General features: G+C 37.6%; 1 protein-coding gene across 3 annotated transcripts in view; it reads left to right on the forward strand.

Moving 5' to 3' along the window:
- Positions 1-205: 205 nt before the first annotated feature.
- The window catches only part of LOC135680931 (uncharacterized), a 32,136-nt gene continuing 11,116 nt past the window's right edge, over positions 206-21,225 (forward strand). For 2 of the 3 annotated variants that reach the window (XM_065195176.2, XM_065195178.2), the window contains exons 1-29: positions 206-365; positions 846-1,090; positions 1,294-1,602; positions 1,938-2,287; positions 2,430-2,679; positions 3,123-3,989; positions 4,303-4,593; positions 5,394-5,548; positions 6,145-6,553; positions 6,843-6,863; positions 7,457-7,513; positions 8,135-8,328; positions 8,820-9,171; positions 9,697-9,732; positions 10,503-10,574; positions 12,127-12,501; positions 13,148-13,324; positions 13,585-13,632; positions 14,133-14,412; positions 14,887-15,197; positions 15,316-15,405; positions 16,083-16,175; positions 16,485-16,883; positions 17,283-17,405; positions 18,003-18,355; positions 18,489-18,876; positions 19,293-19,376; positions 20,164-20,336; positions 20,645-21,002. In XM_065195176.2, the coding sequence (XP_065051248.2) occupies positions 349-365; positions 846-1,090; positions 1,294-1,602; positions 1,938-2,287; positions 2,430-2,679; positions 3,123-3,989; positions 4,303-4,593; positions 5,394-5,548; positions 6,145-6,553; positions 6,843-6,863; positions 7,457-7,513; positions 8,135-8,328; positions 8,820-9,171; positions 9,697-9,732; positions 10,503-10,574; positions 12,127-12,501; positions 13,148-13,324; positions 13,585-13,632; positions 14,133-14,412; positions 14,887-15,197; positions 15,316-15,405; positions 16,083-16,175; positions 16,485-16,883; positions 17,283-17,405; positions 18,003-18,355; positions 18,489-18,876; positions 19,293-19,376; positions 20,164-20,336; positions 20,645-21,002 (6,877 nt within the window). In that variant the 5' untranslated portion in view covers positions 206-348. The remainder of the gene's footprint in view (positions 366-845; positions 1,091-1,293; positions 1,603-1,937; positions 2,288-2,429; positions 2,680-3,122; positions 3,990-4,302; positions 4,594-5,393; positions 5,549-6,144; positions 6,554-6,842; positions 6,864-7,456; positions 7,514-8,134; positions 8,329-8,819; positions 9,172-9,696; positions 9,733-10,502; positions 10,575-12,126; positions 12,502-13,147; positions 13,325-13,584; positions 13,633-14,132; positions 14,413-14,886; positions 15,198-15,315; positions 15,406-16,082; positions 16,176-16,484; positions 16,884-17,282; positions 17,406-18,002; positions 18,356-18,488; positions 18,877-19,292; positions 19,377-20,163; positions 20,337-20,644; positions 21,003-21,225) is intronic. The other variant, XM_065195177.2, reaches the window with a different exon arrangement.

The following is a 21,225-nucleotide window of genomic DNA, read 5'->3' on the forward strand; positions in this document are numbered from 1 at the left end:
ATTCCACGTAGAATTTTGGGGTAGCTGGTGATTCGTAAATGCTGGTATAAACAATTATCTTGTCGACCAATCAGCTGATTCTACGAGTATTCATACAAAACTATGAAAAATTTGCGCATATTGTCTTCTTATGCAAGTCTTATAATATTGTTCATTGATGCGTATAGCTCTTGGACAGGGAGCATTTAGTGCATTGTCTCACTGCTCATCGGGCTATTGATTACTACATCCAGCCCGTCAAGCCGACGACACTTTTTTAACGGACTAGCGCGCTTACCTTATAGTAAGGTTATGAGCTGTACCATTTTAGTTATTTCAGTCTAGTTTGTTCACGCCGCTGGCGCAACTATGTTTCTCCGAAGCAGGTAAGAGTCTCAATGCTATAGTATCATAGTTTATAGCTTGATTCTCAATCGTATCTTAATAGTAACAAACAGATTACTTTATATCGGATCTCGTTTGTACTTACAAATAATCACTGATAACTGTTTTGCCTAATGCTATCAGAAATTACACACCAAAATGATTTACTGCTGTTATCTAAATTGAAATTGTGGAGTCTACTGTCCTCGCACAGTGTCCTGAGAAGTTTTGAATATTTAGTTTTATTTTAAGTAGCGTTAATCTTACGTACAAGTGTTAATTTTTCGCATTTCTTTACATCTGATTCTTCAATTGCTTAAGTATCTGTAATTGTATAAAAGGTTATAATTGTTTAAGATTATAACAAAAAGAAAATCAGCGAGTGTGACGCTTGTCAGTTTTTTATCGAACGTTCTGTGTTTTTAACAGAGCAAAAGTCTTGATTAATTTAATCTTATCCTTTAAATTCACGTTTAACACAGGGGCTACCTGCGTATTGCGTTAGCATTGCTAGCTCTGTTGGTTCTGGGATGTGTCACCAACGCAGAGCACGAGAAAGGAGGACATCATAAAAAAGCTGAAAATGAAAAGAAACACCAGTCAAAGGGAGCTGAGCATTCTAAAGCAGGTCATTTGCACAAGAAAGCAGAGATTGATTTCTCTAACAGCGAGTTTGCCGATTCGGACATTTCAGACGATGTCCAGGATGAAGACCAAGCAGAACAAGGTTTGATCCAAACTTGTTTCTAGATTATTATGTTTGAGTTGTTTATGGCAACGGCTCAGGTATTGCAGAATACACTGAAATTTATGAAATCTGTTGTATTACAAGACAGTGAGAAATATCAAGGTTGAAGTTGCACATATGTTTATTTTACGTGATTAGTATTTGCAAAATTCGTGAAACAGCTGTTGGTTGTCTCTATCCAGTTGTTGATAAAGAGCAAGCTGATTACGATGACGATGAAGTCGAAAACAGCGAGTTCAACGATAACGACGACAACGAAATCACTGACCTCTCGGATGGAGAAAGCTCGGAATCTGATGTTGAGGAAATGAGCTTCGAGAACGAGAGTGATGAGTCATATGATGATTATGATGATGACGAAGATTCTGCTGCGGATGATGATGACGACGACAGCGATGCCAACTTCACTGAAAGTGATGACGAGCAAGTCATGAGTGACATCAGCAATATCAATGATTACAGCGATGAGGATGCTGAAGATGATGAAGATGGTAAGTGAGATGGACATCAAATCCACTTAAACATATCCCCAATGACTTGCTTTGTTTTCTTAGGGTATGCTGAACTATGCATTAAGCGTCATCTGATAAGTGCATGAGATTGTCTGACATTGGCCATGGTATGAGAATCTGTGTTAGCAAAATGGCGAGCAAGAAAACATAGTCACATGAAAACCGATTGAAGATCCGATATTATCTACGATGTTTTGTGAGGACTGAATTCCATTAAGGAAAGGGAATCCTGTTGGTATAAAGTGTTTCTCCCCGAGTGAGTTCAAAATGGATTGTATAATATCGCATTTAAACTTCATAAATCTTACTTTTAGCCTCCTCTGAAGAGCTTGAAGACAACAGCTCTGCTTCAGAAGACAATGGCGTTGATGATGCTGTAGAGGAAGCCGAGTCAGAAGTCGATGGCTCTGACAATGCAAGCGAAGATGACGCGGATGTTACCGACGCCGAAGCAGATGAAGATGCAAATAGCGAGGATGGTGTTTTAGCTGACGAGCCCGAAGGTGCCTCAGTGGAAGATGCTGCGGCTGAAGATGCTGGAAAAGAAGATACAATGGCTGAAGATGATACTGGGGCAGAGGATGCTGGGGCCGACATGCAAGCTGCGACTAGAAGTAAAGGTGTATCTTCACCAGCAGCAAACGCACCCGCAAATGCCGCACAGGTGAGTAGAGGCTAGTTTTATACGTTGAAGATCTTTGATGCCTACCTCTGATATAGTGTTCACAAATTTGACATAGTGTTTGCATTGATTCAAATATTAAATATGTAATGATTAGAATGTTGATAATTGTTATTTCTTAAAGCAGGTTGATGACACATTAGCCTTGACTGGTAAAAGAAGAGATGAAGTAGCTGCGGACGCGGGCGATGTCCAGACAACACCGCAAACAATGCTAGAAGGCGGCACGACAGATGAGCAAGCCGAGGAAAATAAAGACGCTGCTGCTAGTGATAACGAAAGCTCTGATGCAAAAGAGACTAAACAGCAGGATAACAGTGCTCCCGTGGAAGAGTCGACTGGCGATGATACCGCTAAAGCTTCAACGCAGCAAGGTTTCAAGAGTTATTCTTCTGTTATTTGTCAGAAATAGCCTAAAAAAAGTACTACAAAATTGTTTCAAATGTTAGAAATTTTTAAGCCAATATTAAATTGTGAACATTGAAAGTATTTAAAATAACAAAGTTCTAAATAAAGCATGCCTGTTTGAAATAAACAGGAAACTCAATCCATATATTTGGTTTTAATACTCTTGATCAACTGCCTTGAATGTCCTTGCATGTTGAAACTATCACATTCTTAGTATTGACGACCAATCCCTGGTCCGTGCACCTTCTGCTGTTTTAGTTGCCTTTCTCAGATAAAAACAGTCCTGTCGTTTGATCACTTCCTCGCTAAAGAAACAGTGATTTTGACTAGCAGAGGTTGGTTTCATCCAGAGAAAATGCTACGGGCAAAATGTACTGAAATGCTCAGTAAATTTCTATGTCTTTAACAGATTCAAGTGCAACAAAAGCTGATGAAGCATCGACTCCTATTGATGCAGCCGCAATGCCAGATGATGCAAAATACGCCGAATCGAAGACAACAACACCCTCAGATGAACTCACGGAAGACGAATCTCAACTTGAAACAACTGATGATGATGATGGTGGAGACCTCGAAGAAGATGATTCTGCGGGTGAAGATGCCACACAACCAGACGATACGGCTGACGCTGAAGGCGGGGCTGTTGCGGACAAGGAAGAAGGTTCCGATTCCAATGCAGAATCCGAAGTAGTTGATGGAGACAGCAACAGTGCAGGAGCTGAGAATGCGATGGATGTCGACGCTGAAGTAGATGCTGATGGTCAAGCAGACGATGAAGTCGGTTCAGATTACGTTGCATATGATGAAAGCAGTGACGATGAAGGCAGTGACGACGAAAGCAGTGACGACGAAAGCAGCGAAGATGAAAGCAGCGATGACGAAAGCATTGATGATGCTGGGCTCGAAAATGATGACGGATTCGATTCAGAAGAAGATGCAGAAGCTGTTGACGATGCCAATGCTAGCAGTGAGGTAGACGGCATCGATGGTGAAGATGCTGACAGCACCATGGATGTGAACGACGGAGTTGAAGATGCTGGAAATGCTGAATTAGAAGGTGCTCCAGCAGAAGGTGCAGGAGACAGCGAAGATGTCACGAATACAGCTGCAGAAGATGCAGGTTCTAACGGCTCTGATACTGATGTTTCAGCTGAGGCAAGAAGTGGAGATAGCCTTGCAGACAACACACAAGAGGTGGAAATTGCAAATCCCGAAGAATACTTTGATAATGAAGATGATGATGGCGAAGATGAAGAAGTTCCAATGGCTGAATGCGGTGAATGAAGCATATTTTATTCTTTTCAACTGCAATAAAAGTTATAATTGAAATCGGTTACAAATAATTTTGAGTTGCATTACGTCTATGTAAAATTTCAACAGCTATTCTATATTCTACAATTGTAATGATGTTTCGAACCGTAATGTTTATTAACTTTCTATTGGTAAAAAGACATTACAAGGCGTTTTAGAGAGCTGTTAGAGTCTGGCTCTTTGGTACAACCGCCAAGACACTATTTTGGTCAATATTAAACATTTAGTTCGATTGAGCATCTAATCATTCGATGATATGAAACCATTTCACATTTCAGAACCACAAGAGGCGGAAGTACGGACATTCCGAGGGATGATTTCTGGTACTGCACGTGGCTTGTTTTCTGGGTTAAGAAAAGCGGGAGCAAAAGCTTCGAGGTTTGTCAAAGGATTGTTTGGAAGGAAAAAAAAGAGGTTAACCAGAAGGCCTCCAATTAAATTGCGTGCTCCTATGAAGAATAAGCTGCTTTTGACTGGAAAAAGGCCACCAATGTTGATGCCAGCACAGATTTCTAGCTGGAATACCAAACTACTTTCTTGGAATTGGAGACAGTTTGTTAAGTTAAAAAGTAAGGAAACCCTTTTCTTTACATTCATTGCCATTTCATTTAACAGAACATTTCATTGAACAGGCTGAAAGTACCAAACAATGTTCTTGACTGATTCCTCCATTACTCTATGTTTCTGTGATTCTGTGACCTCTTCTGAAAATCGCTTGCTTTGCAGAATATTTACAGTAGTGTCTTGTGCAAAGAAAAGCCTATCAAAACGGCCAACTTTATGCAGTATCTAAGGAAAATCTAAAATGAGAAAGATACCTGGAAAATTTTCATTGCTTGATATGAACGCAAAAAATCAAACATTTTTATTTCATTAAATGTATTAGAAAAGGCAAATGATGGCTTAGAACGAGAGAATAATGTATTTTCATCAAAATATTTTAAAACCTTTCTTGCTAGCAATAGAATTTGCAGAAATAATGTTCTCTTCCTTCTAAAAATCAAAATGACATCAAGTGGAAGAATGAAGACAAATGGTATCTTGCGCGTGAGAACACATAGTGTTGGTCTAAATCTAAAGCCCTGTTTACACTATACTAGACCGAATCACTGACCAAATAGGATACGAATATTTCTGCTGTTCACACGACACTGCATCCGTTTTGCATCAGGTTCATTTCTCTTAACACGGCAACGCTACACACTACGTCGAAATAGCTATTGTTCATTAGACACTTTTGAAAATGAAGCTGCCTTTTCTAAACATAGATTCCAGAACAAAATTTTGACGCTTTATATAACGCTTTGGAAAGAAACGAACGCTTAATGATGCAGTGGAAAGACGCTTCACTTGTGTGCGTTTTTTACAGGTGCCAGCACTCCAGCCCATGCCGCATTTCTTGTTGATGCATCCATTCGCAAACATATGCCTATTATGCAAAGACTGTCTTTTAACCTGGCCAAAGTTCTTCCAATCAAGTCGTCTTTTTTCACTATTGCTTCATTTGGAAAAGGTTATAACCAGGTATGCAATTGAAATCATTGCTTCGTTTGCTATTTAGTCAAGTTAGAAATGTATCATTGCTCCAAATCAGACAGTTTTTTATGCTCATAAAAATTTACAATACACTGCTAGAAACTACAGTTCAGTGACGAGACCACAGGGGGGCCTGAGTCTTCATAACAACTCTGTGGCCATTCACAATTATTTGAAAGTTTGTTCCAAAAATGATGCTAGGAGAAACACCCAAAAAGAGTAAATATATGCCAGATGAGGCACCAGAATGGTTTTGCATGTTTATATACAGCCAGAAGAATAGTGGAGGCAAAAATGGAAAAAAACCAAAAGATCACTCTCTAGAAACGTGTCAAACTAAAATGAACGAAAATTGTAGTTTTATGGCTTTGGGATCGTCAGCATTATCCGCTCTTATCTTCGGAATGATGTTGCAATCACTTCATTTTTCCTTGATTTAATTGATGGATCTGGCCGTAACAGCAACATTCTATGTTTTTTGCAATGTAGATAAATAATGGTAGCTAGGCAACTGTACATTGAGTTGCTTAAAGTACGACAAGCATTCAGCTTACACCTAAGTCCTGTTGAATGTTCATATACAGGTTAGCTCTTTTCAAAGATTTGCAACAGAGCAGCAACTCCAGGCTGCCATGGCCCGGTTGAGGGGAGACAATACGCGAAGCAGACGCACAGGCGAGGCAATGGAACAAGCTGCCAGAATGTTTGCAGCAAGCAAAGCTAAAACACCAGGGCAAAAGCAAGTCTTGTTCATATTTACTCGCGGTCGTTCATACGGTTGCATATACAAGTTGCAGTCTGCGGCAAAAACTCTCAAGCGACTTGGCGTGAAGGTCTACGTGATTGGCTTTGGAACTCGTCTTATTCTTGAAGAGTTGACAATGATGACAAAGCCGGGAATGATTTTCAGAGCAACGACCTACGCTCACCTTGTATCACCACTGGGAGTCAGGCCACCAATATTGCTAAGGCTGGCTAACCGCCTTGTCAGATGTACGTTGAATTGCAATTGAGCTTTTAATGCACATTACTGTTGCTTAACATCTTTCATCAAGTCAGAAACTTTTTCATCTTTTAAGGACATTCGATGTTATTTTGTTGATTTTGTTTATGTTATTTTATTTTGTTATTTTGTTATTTGCAGCAAATCACTTTTTGTCTCTAAAATCGTACAAATTCGTATCCTACTTTATATTCTTTTGGTTCTTCTTCTGTGTAAACCTCTTTCAAGTAGTTGTACCATAAAAAGCCAATAGTCTCTAACCTGTTTCTTACTTTTTAGGGCTTGACGGATATGGTGGAGGTACGTTCCATTATCACAGATCTCCTAAACATGACGTTGCGTTTCTTTATACGCCTAAATGAATCTTGCTTCAGGCATTCGTTAAACACTACACCTTCCCGTATTTCCATTTTCCAGCACCTTCACAGCCAAATACACGTTCTAACAAAAAATATCATTATATTTGCATCATATGTTACGTTTTTGAAAAATTCATTCAGAAAAAAAATCCTCGAGCAGTAGAGGCAGGAAGGCGTGGATCAGAGAGAAAACTACCCAGATTTTCTTAATTACCATAAAACAATATTTCGTTTGATAAGTAATTTAAGCTGTTTAAAATAAAACTAGTAGAAATAAACAAAAGCACTTTAGTCACAATTTTCAACAGATTACATTTTCAATAGAATCTTCTGTCGGGAGAATGAAGAACCACCAACAGTTTTGCTAAAATCCTTAATGCGATTCTCTATTATTGACTATTGCCTATTGGCCTAAAAAAACTTCCTAGTTAGATATTTACAATGAAACTAATACAGAATGGTTTTACAGCATAGGCAAAGGAGAAGAGAAATCTTCTTGTATTTTTTCACATTGTGATTTTCTCTCTCTTGTAGTTTGGTACCACTCGATGTGGAACTGGTACAAATACGTCAAAGGTCTAAAATACGGAAGTAAGTTATTACCGGTTGAAATTGTTCCCCTAAGGCTATAAACGTTTTTGTATTTTGTAATGGCTTAAAGGTAATGGGTCCATATAAAAGGACTGCGTATACCCAACTTGTCAAGCCACCCATCAAAATAACGGTTTGCGATTGGTTAGTACTTTTGCGATGCTAAACTGCTCACATGAAAAGCTGACCTCGCAGCATGATAGATTAACCCCCGCAGCCGCATGCTTCTAAAACCCCCGCAGAATCGTTTGCTTTAGCTGGACACATTACCTTTAACGGAAACAAGTTTTTAATTTTGAAAAGTCAGTAAGGAATCCGGTATATTTACGACTTCCACGTTTTCAAATAAAACAGATTTCATGTCAACCATATAGGTATAGTTACTTAGAACCGAGTTATAATCAATGCATTTTGATACGTTTTTGTGAACAAGCAACATAGAAGAAATATAATAAGGTAGTCGTCTATTCAATTTCATTTCTCAACTCCTAATCAATGTTGAGTTAAAAGCCTTTCGTTTGACAATACGTTACAAATATTGCATTTTTAAAGGATTTTGATCAAAAATGAAGATTGATAACCGAATCATCGTAATTGACCTAATCCTTTTCTGTATCTTAGCCTGTGGTAAGGCAAATGTTGGCTTCTTGCTTGATACTTCAAACCCGCCTTCCCGTAAGTTCATACAAAAACTGGTGTTCAACTACATTCGGCTGTTCCAGCTTCAAGGCACTAGCGTCACAATTTATGCATATGGCCCAACGCAGTCCCGTGTCTGTGACTGGAGGTCCTTTGATAGCCCGGCTGCAATACAGGTACGAAATTTCTCAATAATTTCAAAATACAGTTGAATCCTGTTAAGTCGTATCCCGGATACCTCGGACACTCAGTGGGACTTCGGAATCAGTTTTCAATACCACGATACCTCGGACTCAGTTAGACTGGTTTTCAATTCCTTTAGGATTTTCAAACTTTATCAAGTATAATGACGTGCACGGGTAAGTTGGACTGTCGCTATGACAGAACATTTCCTTACCCCTGTTTGAAGGTCCCACTTAATGGGATTAAACTTTACCACATTTGTAAAGAAACAGAATCGAACTAAGAAAACCAAGAAAGACAAGTGGTATATTGTTGGCATAAAAAATCTGCACAAGTATACTGGTGTCTATGTTTTCCGCCACATTCGGTAGGGAGCAGACGAATGATAATAGCGCCGTTCTTTCCTTTATAGCTCTTGATAACGAAATTCAACGATATCCTACCTTTATCGTTATCCAATTATTAATTCCCTTGTTATTCATAGGGAGTCATCAACTCAATACCTGTCATTAGAGGTGGATACAGAAAAACTGGACTTGCCATGGCAGAGATGTTCAAGCAGTTTGAAACCCAGAGACGACGCAACTCCCTCCCAAATATTCTCTTTGTGCTTACCACAGGAGCAACAAGTGACGGGGAAGTTATGCAGGCAATTGGTGACAAGTTCAGAGGAAAGAAAATCAAGGTTTTGGCGTATGGCATCAATCCAAAAGCCAATAAATACATTGACGAGTTGAAGAAAATCGCCACAACCCCCAATTTGGTTGTTTATGGACAGAAAAGATCGTTTGTCACCCCTGATAGATTCAAAGCCATTCAGGAGATTATCAAACAAGGTTAACAGAATGTTATTTTATGTTTTTCTTCGTTCCAGGCACGGATTTAGTGGGGGGATGTAGGGGGTGTGACATCCCCAATAATCCTGTGTCGTTCGGATAATTTTGCTTCCATTTTGTAAAAGTCATTTGTTGGCAGTCAGTAGCAATCTAATAACGCCAAGATTTTACTTCATTTATCTTTTTATTCTCTTTATCTTAAAGTTAAGAACAAAATTTTGAAAATGGGCGTTTCCATCATTTTCCAGTGTGGTACCAAAATCCAATTGTTATCTAACATCTCCCTAAACCTGAAGTCCGTCCCTGCTTCGTTCGCATTTGTTTTAGTTTACATACCAGTCATAATAATGACAAAAAAGATAATAGAGCTAGTAAAAGAAGAAACAGTTCTCAACAATGCTGGTAGTTAAAGCTGAACCAGTTTCTGTTGATACAGACAACACAAATATCGCAAACAACAAACCTGTTACTCTAGATTAAAACTGAAAAAAAGTAGTTTCTACACTTTATTTGTCTCATTCTTAGATACTGGTGAAGGATCTGCGATTACAATTAACGTTGGTAAGTTTCTAGATTTTGCTAATTCTATATACTTTAAGGCGTTTTGAAGAAACTTTAGTCTCCAGTTGGTTGGCCAAAGGCAGAGATTGGCCAAAGGCAGTTATCACCGATTTCTAGGTTTGGTGGGACAGTTTAGGAGAAGTTGCAGGGCAAACAGTCGTTATAGATGAATTTTCATTGTAGCAGAAGCATCAAAATAGGTCAACATTTATTATAAATATTATGAAAAATTATATGACCATAAAACATCATTATCGAGCCTGTTATGATGCCAAATGAAGGAAAACGTTTGCAGTTTAGCCTTACATAATACAAAATATCAGCTCATCTGACGCTGTTGAGAAACACTAATAGCATTGCCATAATAATATTCAATACATAACAAAGCTTTCTTTGATACATTGAATGCACTGTTGCTGTAAAAAATCAATTAGAAATTGGATGACATTTTGATACAGCTATAATTATGATAATCTATCAATCTTCAATTAAGATTCAGTTATTCTGTAGGCAAAGAAGAAGTAGAGTCTGTTATTTAGAGCTTTGATTATTTAGCGATAAATTTGTAGTGCAAAACCTGAATGAAAGATTATCATGTGCCATTAAAGTGGATAATTGTCTTTTTTTTATAAATGCTCACATTATGCTCACAAATATAGTGCTCCCTTTATGATTGCCGCTCGTAACAGATAATGAAATGTTTATTTTTATATCACATAAAAGTAATCTAGTACTTAGTAATTTTTAACGATTCTTATAAAACTTTTTAGGAAACAAGGAAACCCTTTCAGTGCTGAAGACTTGGGATTGGCCAAAAAGATACAAGGGAATTAAATACGGAGGTGAATAACAGTTTTGGCCTGTCACACGAGAACTTGATAACTGTCAGTTAGTGTTTGCTATACTCTAAGACAGGGGTTCTTAATTGTTTTGAGTGTCGGGCCAGAAAAAAACATGCGGATTTTCTAAGATGCGGAGTTTTCGACTTTTACATGGCTTGTGTCAAAAAAGTTGCACAAAATAAAGTTCAGATCTCATACTTACCAGGCTAATTTAGAGATAAGATAGGCAGAAATGTTATTACTTGTTAGATTCCAAATTCATAAAATCTAGGTAGTGCACTTATTTTCATGAGATACGTTTTGGAATGGTGGATGAGAGGAGAGAAAAAGGGAGGGTGATGATAGCATTTAGGAACATGATGCTGGCTTGATGTTAGAGGGAATGGCTCAATGTGCAATACTCGACGGATTTACACACCCAAGGCCAGGGATAATTTTCTAGGAGAAGGGGACTAAAAGCTTTAAACTGTAGCAAGGTATAAGGAGCCAAAAAAAATGATTTACACAAAAGTTTGCAGCATGCGTTTCTTTTACTATACCAGGTTGAATCAGAAGACATTTGTGCTATTTTTAGGTTACGACGTTAATTGGATCCAGGGAGGGCGAAACGTATTTTAAAGTGGCGGCAAAAAAATTTTTAGATCAAAATAATTTAGAGATGGCCAGAAACTGCATCTAAAATAGAATTTGACGGGAGAAAAGCTAACGGTTCCACAGTTTTATCCATTTTAATGTTGACATGAAAAGAAAGGGTTTTCCAAAGTTTTAGAATTATCTTAGCGTAACAGCGAATAATCAATCTTTTTACAAATGAATGAAGTCAAAATAAGATGAAGAGAAAAATGAATAAAACACAATTTGGCAATAAAGCATTATCCAGTGCTCTAGTCCACACACGCTGCCTCATACACATACGCTAATAAGCATGAACTTTATAAACTAAAGATTAAGTCTGGCCTTAGGCCTGGGATCTCAGAAAGTGAAGAGAGGGGTGAGGTCATGGTGAGTTTATCAACGACCTATTGAATTCAATGAAATCAGTAAAATATTTTGCTATAAAACGTTTAAAAGATTAAATAAAGCATTTCCTATTTTTGTACTCCCTTTCGGACCAATTACTGGTCAACGGGACGCACATTTTCATTTACTGCAGAGAGAAAGAAAATATCAGAGCCAGTCCAAAAACAAAACTAAATCGAATTTAAAATTTTCCAAGCCAAAAATATTTTTTTTGAGAAAAGCGCTCGGCGGGCCGGAGTTTAAAAATGGCTGCTCTAAGAGAATATTCAAGATACAAAAACTTTTTGAGAGAGACGCTAATAGATACGAGATATGGCAGTTCTTTCGCGCTTGTGCTTATCTCATGTTTCATTGAGATGCTTTGAGTGGATAACATCTCTTTTTGATGAAGTTGAGCAAAGAAAAAATTTTGCAATCCAGGTAATTTTTATGATCAAACATTATTTTCTTACCTTCATTATTGTATCTTTTTTGTAAGAATCTTCTATGGTTAAGTGAATATGCATTTTCGATTCTTCAATCTTCATTTCAGTTGTCAACGGGGCAAACGTCGCCATCCTTGTTGAAGGTTTCTTCCCCAAGAATCTCGGATACATTCGAAGGTTCATCTATAATCTTGTTCGTGTCTTCTCACTCTCTGGTACATACATCACTCTGATGGATTTCGGTGATGCACAGTACCGTGTTGCTCAGTGGGTGCAATTGAAAAATGGCGCTGAAGTCCGACAGTTAGTGAGGAAGCTTCCAAAGTCCAACAGACCAGCACGTAAAACTGGACTGGCGCTACAAGCAGCCTTAAATGCCTTCTCTACGGCGCCTCCAGGCAACCAGAACATTCTTATTTTGATAACCAAAGGAAAATCTTCGGATGACGTAGTTATGCCTGCTGCCAATCTGCGAAAACGAGGTTTGTTTGGCCGTTTGAAGCAGCCCCTAATTGTGACAATGTTGAAGACGATAATTTTTTAAGAAAAAGTTTCCTTCCCTGAGACACGCTCTGAAACCATCATAAGCCATTGAAGGTTTTGTAATCGTCTGACCAACAATAGTTCGTAGCTGCTTTTTTTTAAGAATCAATTGCATTTTACTAGAAGATTTCATACCTTTGTAGTTCCATTCATGCTTGTTTCAAAATCAATTGCGAACAACCGTTGATAAGAACTTTTCAGATCCATCTGAATCTCTTATCAACATTTTCTGGCTCAGACATTAACTGTGTCTGGTGTTCAAACAAAATCGCATTTCGACAATTATTGCTATTCCTTAAATACTTAAATCACAATCAGTTGAATGAAGAACTGACTAATTTCTTTAGATCATCCTTAATCACATTGTTAGATTTTCAGGCGCATTTGAGTGCCGACATTTGAATTTCTTATAATCTACACAACACTAGCAGCTGCAGCAACTTTTACCTCATCATTTATTGCTGCTTGTCTCCAGACAATATTGGTATTTTTCATGTAACCGATTTTAGTCCCACTGAAATTGCATTTGTTGTAAACAGTGGTGTTTTCCCTTGATCTCATTCTTTATCTATATTTTTCATAAAGGCATCAAGACGTTTGCTGTTGGTTTAACTGGCTTCAACCCTCGCGTAAATCTTGGTGACAAAGGATTCAAACAGAGAGAAATTTCCCTCATTCCATTCTCTTCTAGCGAGATATTTGCATCAAAGATTGACGGATTACTGAAAACAACCACGAGTATCGTGGACAGTTTACAAAAAAGTATTATATTCTTAAAATTATATCTGTTATTATATTCTTAAAATTATATCTGTTATTGATGTAGTCAATATTATCAATATTATAGAACACATTTATATAAATCTTTATCTTTGTTTTTTATTCAAAAATATGATAAAAAAGATTCAAAATCTTTAAAAGTTAATTTTTCTAATCCAAACTTTAACGTTAATTTATCATCAAATTCCTATCATTGACACCTCTACAGAATTGAAATTTTTCATTGAACTTTTCATTTTTAGTTGTTGGAAAAACTTCACCCAATTCTGGATCAAGTGGAAGAGTTGAGGGTAAACCAACACATTTATTTGCAATCTTTTGCCATCACCTTTGCTAGAATAACATGATATTTGAAATTTATTCTATAGCACCTTACAAAATTTTTACTTATTAGAACGACTATGTTCATTGTTTTTATCTTTTTATATTATTGTTTTAGAGAAGCTTTGCGTAATCACAAATTACTGAAACTTATCTGTCTGTACTTCATAAAATTCTGATTTTGGAGAAGGACAACGAGGTTTTACTAATAAGTCTTTGGGGGCAAAAATTGCATGCATAGTAATAATTGAGTTCAACGCCTGTGCTCCTAACTTTAATAAAGAAAGGTGGGTTGCTTCACTAATTAGAAGGTTTGACTGCTTTCTTGTCCCTCTCCCAAATTTAAGGTATTGATGTATTGTTTGTTATCCAGTATCATTCTCCATTATATCATAAATTCTTTTTCATGTTTCTAATGAAGTATCACAAAAAATTAGAGCATTAACTATTGCTGTTACTTTTTATGCAGTATCACCAACCGATATCACATACAACTGGCATTGGAAAACGCCAAAGAACAAGCTTATTTCATATGGTCTTGATACTGTCAACATTGCCGTTGTCATAGATGGAAGTAACAGAAAATATTTCAACATTATTCAAAGACTCGTTTACAATGTTGTCCGTCTGTTTGGATCCGAGTCTAACGTTGCATTTATTCTTTTTGGCGGAACTGTCGACATGCGCTTTGCAACTTGGAAAAACTACAGAGGTTTAGGCCCACTCATGACAGCCTGTTCCTCTTTATCGTAAGTTGTTTTCAAGTTTGATACCTTCAACATTTTATTTAAATGCTAAAAATTGTTTCGTTTTAGATTACTTCTAGATATCTCGGAATACCTAGGGCCGATGCCAAAATGAAGTATGAAAATTGTTTTTCTTTAACCTCCCAAATAGCGTCTGCCTTTCAGTTCTTGAAAGGCATTCAGATATCCTGGTTTTTGAGATTTTCATTGACGCTTCATCAATGTCTTTGTAAAAAGTTTGCAGTTTTTTAGACCTAGAACATAATTTATACTTTTGAATCTGATGGAATACCATAAACACCTAGAACAAACGCCATGTACTTGGTTGAAAAATTTATACCTCATTTTATTTGTATCTTTCATTTTATTTGTATTGTATTGTTCAATGAGCTTTCTAAATCTATCTTGCAGTTAGATTTGAAAATTGCTTTCTTGGCTTGATAATTCGATTAAGATACTTTGCATGGACACAAATAGGTACCGAGGAGCTCCAGGCAGGAAGGTTGGACCGGCTTTGACTGCCGCTACCAGGCTGTTTGCCACCGCACCTGTCAAAGCAGGAAAGAAGGTAACAGTGGTTTTCTTAACAGACCGTCCACAAGATACCCCGGCTGAAATAACTGGTCCAGCTTCTGGACTCAAGAAAACCGGTGTCAATATCCAGAGCATCGGTATATTCCCGGCCGTTAAAGTAACCGACCTAAAGCCTTTCTCTGAGACGGTGTATGTCGAAAAATGGCAAAATCTACCAAAAGCCATTGGAAAACTGCGTATAACTTTGACGAAAGGTAAGAAGACATTGGTAATGCGACTTCTTTATGTTCTCAAAAGAAGTTTTTAAATCAATATGAGATTGCGATTTTTAATTGAAGATTGCAAAGATCACCTCTGCTTCTCTTTCGGCAGGTATTAAAGTTACACCAGCAAAAGACACTGGTACTCAACCCAAACCACCACCAACCCCAGTGATTGATCCACCAATGCCCCCTCCTACAGGTAAAGTAATCACAATTGCACTTATCAGAAAGTAGTTTTTAAAAACATGTCTGTCAATTCACTCCCTAATTAACTGCTTCGCTGGTTTTTCTTATGTGAGCAAGCATGAAAATCAGAGCAACAAAACATAGTGGCGACAGCCTCAATCAATCAATCAATCAATCAAAAACTTTATTAATGTGTCAAAAAATATTTAGCTTACAAGCTAATTGGGGACACAACGAAAAAAGTATATAAAGTTAAATTAGAGCATAAAATATGAAATTACAGTATAATTATTAAAACATAAAAATTTCTAAAAATCCTATGTACAACTAAACTAAAGTCTACAGTCTAAAAGAGTTTCTAAGTCCATTTTTCTTATACATTTCTTGAATTGGGTTATTGTTGTCACCTCCTTGATAGCTCTCTTCAATTTGCTCCACAGATATGGGCCAAAGTATCTTACTGAATGTTTTCCTTCTTTTACCGTACGAAATTTCGGACTATTGAACTATAAAAATCTTTGCCCGAAGACCGGCGGCCGTTACGCCCTGATAGCCGTTCAATATTATAATGCATAATGTAGCCCTCCAAGCAACCCTCTCTGTAAGCTTTTATAAGCAATTTTCTGCTTGATGGCAATGTAAAGAGGAAATTTATTTTTCAAATCTTTAAATGGACCTCTAAACTTCTAGATCCTTCCATTGGTCCACAAGGAAGCAAGGACATTGAAAAGATCAGATCTATCTGGGACTGGGATAAGATCACGAAAGGAATAACATATCAAAGTGAGTTTGTTCCTATCACTATCACGCTTTTTGCAAGGAATGTTTCTCTTTCAAGCAGTGTTTTCTAAGTCTTTAAAGGAATTATTTTGCTCCAACTTTACGAATGAGAACTCTAAACCATGCAAAAAGTAAAGCAATGGTAATAGAAAGATTAGCAGTGAAAGATTAAACTATTGTTCAATCTTTAATGTTGAACTATAAAAATTAATTTTCATCTAAGAACTGATCTGGCAGATTTGAACTGCATCAGTTTCTTCAATGACAATAAAATGTCGAATCTGTTCTCATCCTAATTATATTACTTTCTAGGTTTGAAGCCGGCTGAATTGATTTTTGTAGTCGACACAACAGACGATACGAACTTTGACATAACCAGGAAATTCCTTTACAATATAGTTCGTTTGTTCAAGATCGGCGCAGTTAGGGTAAGTCTTGTCACTTTCGGTAGAAGGCCGCGCTTGAAATTCCAATCAAGACCACTACCAAAGATTCGACAGATCCAGAATATCTTGAGAAATCTGAAGCCAGAAAAGGACAAGAAGAGCAACGTTGGTTTCGCTCTAAATTTCGTTCGAACGGTTGTCCTCCGAAGGATTAGACCTACGATTCCAAGAGTGGTTGTTGTTGTTACACAAGGAAGCTCTGATGACAATGTGCTCTCACCGTCAAGGAAGTTGAAAGGAAGTGGAGTTTTTGTTGTTTCTGTTGGTAAGAAATTCAAAGTATTTGAAAAATAACTATTTCTGCTCGTCTAACTCTTGACTCAACAACTCATTTGATGTTTTAGTGACGTTGCAGTGATCCTACCGCGATCTTGCAACAGCACGGAATTTTGTAATATTCTGAATTTTGTCACGTTCCACTTTGATTAAGGAATCAGACTTTGATTAAGGAATCAACGTTCATTTAGCTTATGATTCTAACATAACGTAACTTATATTTTTCATAATGCTAGTCAACTGTATTTTTCAATTGTTTTTATACGGCGAGCAGCACGCACTCTTTGAGAATCGGAAAACTGTAGGTCTTACCTGTTTATTTTGTCTGTAAACAACAGCCCTTATTAAAACTACTTCAAACATTGTCAAAATGAATTTACTCTTTCAGGAATCGGGGACACTCCAAGAGAAGATATTAAAACCATTGCATCAACCGGGGACTCTGCTATGCAGTCACCATTTTCCAAGCTACCAGCAATCGTCTTAAGAATCCAGTATGTCATCACTATCCGTAAGTCAAATATTATCATTTCCTTTAAACATAGAGTGTTATATATTATTACTTTATTCTAAATCATTGACAAAGTGTTTTATGTTGATGTATGTTAAGTTTATATTTTGTATATCTTTATGCTAGCGACGAAATATAAGAAATGAGAACAGTCTGTTCACTTTGTTCATGATCTGTTTCTACAAATCTCTGTCAAAAATCGGATGGAATTCAAATCACGTTTTATCATATATTTAACTTCTGACAATGAAAGTAAGCCTAGCTAAGTTACTCGAAAAAATTTCTCACACCAATGCTTATCAGCATCTCACTCCAATGCTTATTTACTAGACGAGATTGTGTTCTGTTTAGCTCAAGATAATTTTATATTGCTAAGCAGTAGTTGTTCTTTTTCAAAGTTTGATAGTAATTAACGCCTACATATTGAGATAGTGAGAGGACAAATCAAGTGTGGCAACTTTTACACAGACGAAGACATAAGTTTCTATAAAACAGATGAAAATATAAGTTTCTATAAAGGAGGGTAATTCATGTTGGCATTTATAATCACAAAGAACCGATAGGTAGAAAACTTGACACTGATCCTCGTTGCTTTAGCTGTCAATGGACCCCCTCCCGATAAAGAAGTCAATCCTGAGAACAGCGGGGTTGGAGGCAAAGACGTGAAAGACCAAACTTCGAAAACCAGCATCCCGAATGAGAATTCTGGTAAACCCGACTCAGGTAAACCCGGAGGACCAGCCACCCCTGATTCTGGAGAAGGTGGAAAGGGCGGTGCAACCGGTGACAAACCAGACGGCAGTGGAGGAACCGACACTGGAGCTGGTGGAGGAGCCGCCGGAACAAACATCAAACCGGTAGGACCTACAAAGCCGGTAGTGAAGCCAAAACCGCCAAAGAAACCTTCAGGTGGAGATGGCGGACCTGGTACACCAGGCGGAAAGGAAGAGGTAACTGGCCACAAAACTCATCACTTTTCATAGCATGATAGATTGCTAAGCATATAGATCTTTTAGACGCCTATTTCTCATCTGCTCTCTGAAAGGAAGCTTGTCATTTATTTGAAATTCTGCATTTTTGTAGGAGAAACCGAATGTTGTAGGCCCGGAAAGCACCAAACCCGTTACTCCTGGAGAACCCAGCACCCCAAGTAAGCCTGGTGGCGGTGGTGGTGGCGGTGGCGGTGGAAAAACCCCTGAAAAGACACCTGGTGGTGGAAGTGAGCCTGAGGTCGAGCCAGAAAACAACAAGCCTCCAGAGAAGGTGAAACCTGGTGAAAAAGAGCCTGGTATTGGGGAAAAGGAGAAAGAGAAGGGTGGTGATAAAATCAGCTCTAACACCGGTACCAATCCAGCAGGTGGACTAATCAATCCGGATACAGAGAATAATGGGGAAAATGGAGGTCGTGTTATTCCAATAGTGATTGGAGGAGACGATGACAAAGACGATCCAATAACTGGCGGAATCCAAAGTTAGTATTGCTTTCCTTTTTGAGATCAAAAACTTTATTGTGGCGTTTTATCAATTACTTTAGAATAACGAAGAATCCAAAACACACCCTTCCCCCTAAGATATTTTTTACATCCGATTAATGGTGCAATTTGCGTGACATTGCAGGCTAAAGGTGGTAAAACGTTTTGATGCAAAAGTTTGATTTTTATTGATTTGCTCCAGGTAAATTTTTAGGTCATCCTTCACTTAAAGAGAGATAGAAGCAATTACAAAGTTAGGCAGTTGTCTGCACCAAAATTAAGGCCCGATTTATAGTCAAGTTGATAGACTTCTTCAATCAAATTGAAGCAACTAAAACCCGTGGAAAGGAATAACTTGTTGATAGTCTGATAATCTTGTTTCCCTTCAATAACCCGTATGGAAAATTTTTTTTAGTCATCAAAATTCCAGTGGAGCTAATTGCCAAACTTCCTACCCAATGGAACTGGGAGAAGGCAATCAACAACTTTGCCTACAACAGTAAGTGATGAACCAGGTTTTTCGATATCTCTGAAATTCAAATAATGATATGGCATACATGGAAAAGTTCCGTTTGTAACATTTAGCAAAAACCATAGAAAAGTCAGCATTCTCTTTTAGATTAGAGCTGATTTCTCCATTTAACTTAACGAAAAGAGCATTACCCAGAGGGTCGAATGTACGAATGACAAACTAACGGTATCACAAACTGAATGCAACTTGTCTAGCAACCTTACTAGAAAAAAGCAGAAAAGTGAAATGCGAATTCCACCGCGAGGTTGTTTGGTCTCTGGTTTACCTAATTCTTCAACTTCAATTTTGATCTCCCAGGCAATAAGAAATTTGATAGACGTATGAGTTTAGCTAGTATCAAAACGAAACGCTGGCGATGGAATTGCCAGAAAAACCTTTTCATCTAATTGAAATGAAAAAGAAATATGAATGCATTTATGAGAGCCATATCGTATGCAATTGTGCCTTGAAACAAATACTTTTTCTCAATTGCACTGTTTGCATAATTGCATAACAAAACTAATTGGGCAGATTTTGCCCACCGCATCTCATTTTGCGATTTGCCAAAACTGGACATCGATTTGGCCTACTACTGCATTATCTCAACTTTATATTTGGATAAATATTACTAGGTATGAATTCCTTTCAAGCATTTTTATCTTCTTTTTAGAAATACTGCTAAAACAACAGAGTTCCAATACAAATCATTGGAATATGAAAATGCACCCATCTTAGCACAACGTTTATGAGAAATCTCTTTTTGTTTTCTTTTCAGGTATTGCTCCTTCTAGAGTCGCCTTCATTGTCGATGGAAATGTACCGAACAATTTCGAGTTGATTAAACATTACATTTTCAATGTAGCTAGAATGTTTAACGACCGAGGAACGAGTTACACCATTGTTCAATTTGGAAAGACGCCAGCCCAAATCATTTTGCAAGACAAGAAGGTATTCGTATTGTGATTTTTTGATCCTTAAAGTTTTCATTGAAAGAGTGTTTATGACGCACTTTAAACCAATATACTAGAAAACAGAACAAACTTTGTATTTTAATTGCTTTCTCAATTTATTTATGGAAAACATCATTTGATTGCCGCTTCAAAGCAAATTATTCTATGCTGTTAGGTTACAGCTTCCTTTCATTCCTGTTTTTCTCTTTTACAAGTATATGATCAGTACAGTTACTTTGGCTAAATGCTCCAGTCTCTCGATTTACCGTCAGATTTTAATGTTTCATGCTTACTTGTGCTTTATAGATTATCTGTCCCGTGGAACTGCGCCTTGCTATCCAAAAGATGGCCCCAAGTCCAGGAGGGCCGAATATTGGACCAGCGTTGACTTTTGTTCAAAAACTGTTTGGTACCAAGCGCAGAGGCCGTTCAGCGCTTTTCATGATTAACCAGTCACCACTTACCGGTAACGTCAATGGCTTGTTTGGCATTATCAGGAACCTTAAAGTATCGGGTGTCAAAGTGTTTTCAGTCGGTATTGGCGGCAACATCAACATGGGCCAAGTTCAAGGCCTGGCTGGCAATGATGTTCACTCTTTTGCTATGTGCTCTCCTTCGCGAGTTCCAGGCACACTTATGGGCATACAGTACTGGCTGCTTAGAAGTAAGAGATGCTTTGAATTTCGATTGCATCGGATTGTCTATCTTAATTTTTATCTAATGTGAAGAAGAGTAGCCCTAAATCAATATTAAGTCTGATGCAGCTTATTGACAATATAAACGTCTTATAATTATTGCTATTTCAGGTTACAATATCCTTTAAAAATTCTTTCGCTTTCTTATTTAACATAAAATAGCAAAGAAAACAAAATACAAAATAACATAAC

This window comes from Rhopilema esculentum, chromosome 18 (genome assembly GCF_057945365.1).
Source record: "Rhopilema esculentum isolate cy_ngs chromosome 18, ASM5794536v1, whole genome shotgun sequence".
NCBI classification, from domain to species: Eukaryota; Metazoa; Cnidaria; class Scyphozoa; order Rhizostomeae; family Rhizostomatidae; genus Rhopilema; species Rhopilema esculentum.